This window comes from Geospiza fortis, unplaced genomic scaffold (genome assembly GCF_000277835.1).
Source record: "Geospiza fortis unplaced genomic scaffold, GeoFor_1.0 scaffold112, whole genome shotgun sequence".
NCBI lineage: Eukaryota > Metazoa > Chordata > Aves > Passeriformes > Thraupidae > Geospiza > Geospiza fortis.
The window spans coordinates 10001655-10002398 of NW_005054298.1; the positions used below are offsets into that span (position 1 = coordinate 10001655).

The 744-nt window shown below is 47.0% G+C and overlaps 1 protein-coding gene across 1 annotated transcript in view; it reads left to right on the forward strand.

Moving 5' to 3' along the window:
• The first annotated feature begins 351 nt into the window (after nt 1–351).
• TFCP2L1 (transcription factor CP2 like 1) overlaps nt 352–744 on the forward strand; it is a 31456-nt gene continuing 31063 nt past the window's right edge. Inside the window, exon 1 of the mRNA XM_005416036.3 lies at nt 352–446. Coding sequence (XP_005416093.1) covers nt 352–446 — 95 coding nt within the window. The remainder of the gene's footprint in view (nt 447–744) is intronic.

The window sequence follows — 744 nt, forward strand, 5'->3', positions numbered from 1 at the left end:
GCTTGACCTAACTATGATCTATAAATGCTATGACAATAGCAATATTCTATAATCATGGCAGGAGAATAGAAAATTAATCTATCTGAAAAAACTCATCTGGCGGTGAAATCTGACAGGTGAAATTTGACCAGGAATCTCAGGGATAGGAAGCGCTCTCCTGAAAAACTGACTGAAAGATGTTTAATGACTCAGAGTAACTAAGGATCTGTTCCTATTTCTGCTGGTGGTCAGACAGCATGAAATGACTAAACAGGGAGTCCCGCTACCCTTTTGTTCCCTCCTGTGCAAACTATCAGACCAGAGAAGGACTGGTAGGACATGAAGATGCCCTGAGAGCAGCGGGTTAGGAAAATGACAGCTGTGGGCTGCTTTGTGGATGAGGATCAGGATCTGCAATTTGAAATGGAAAAGAACCAGATTTCTCCGTACTGTGTGGGGGAGTTGAGGTAGAAAGGACAGGAGGGTTTCCAGTGGGCTAGGGGTGAGTTCAGTCTCTGACACTGTTCTCTTCTTCATCCACCTCGTCTGGCAAACTTTGCCTCTTGCTCTCTCAGTTGGAAAACACCCCCTGACACAAAGGTCGCATTAACCTGAGGCACAGGGGAGAGTAAGAGACAGCAGAGAGCTAAAGCCATCAGCTGTCGTTCATTTAAAGAAAGTAGGGACCTCCGAGGAACCTGAGCAGGACTTTCACACTGGTGTAGGACCGAGCGGCCCGGTTCAAACCACAGCAGAGAGCTCAGG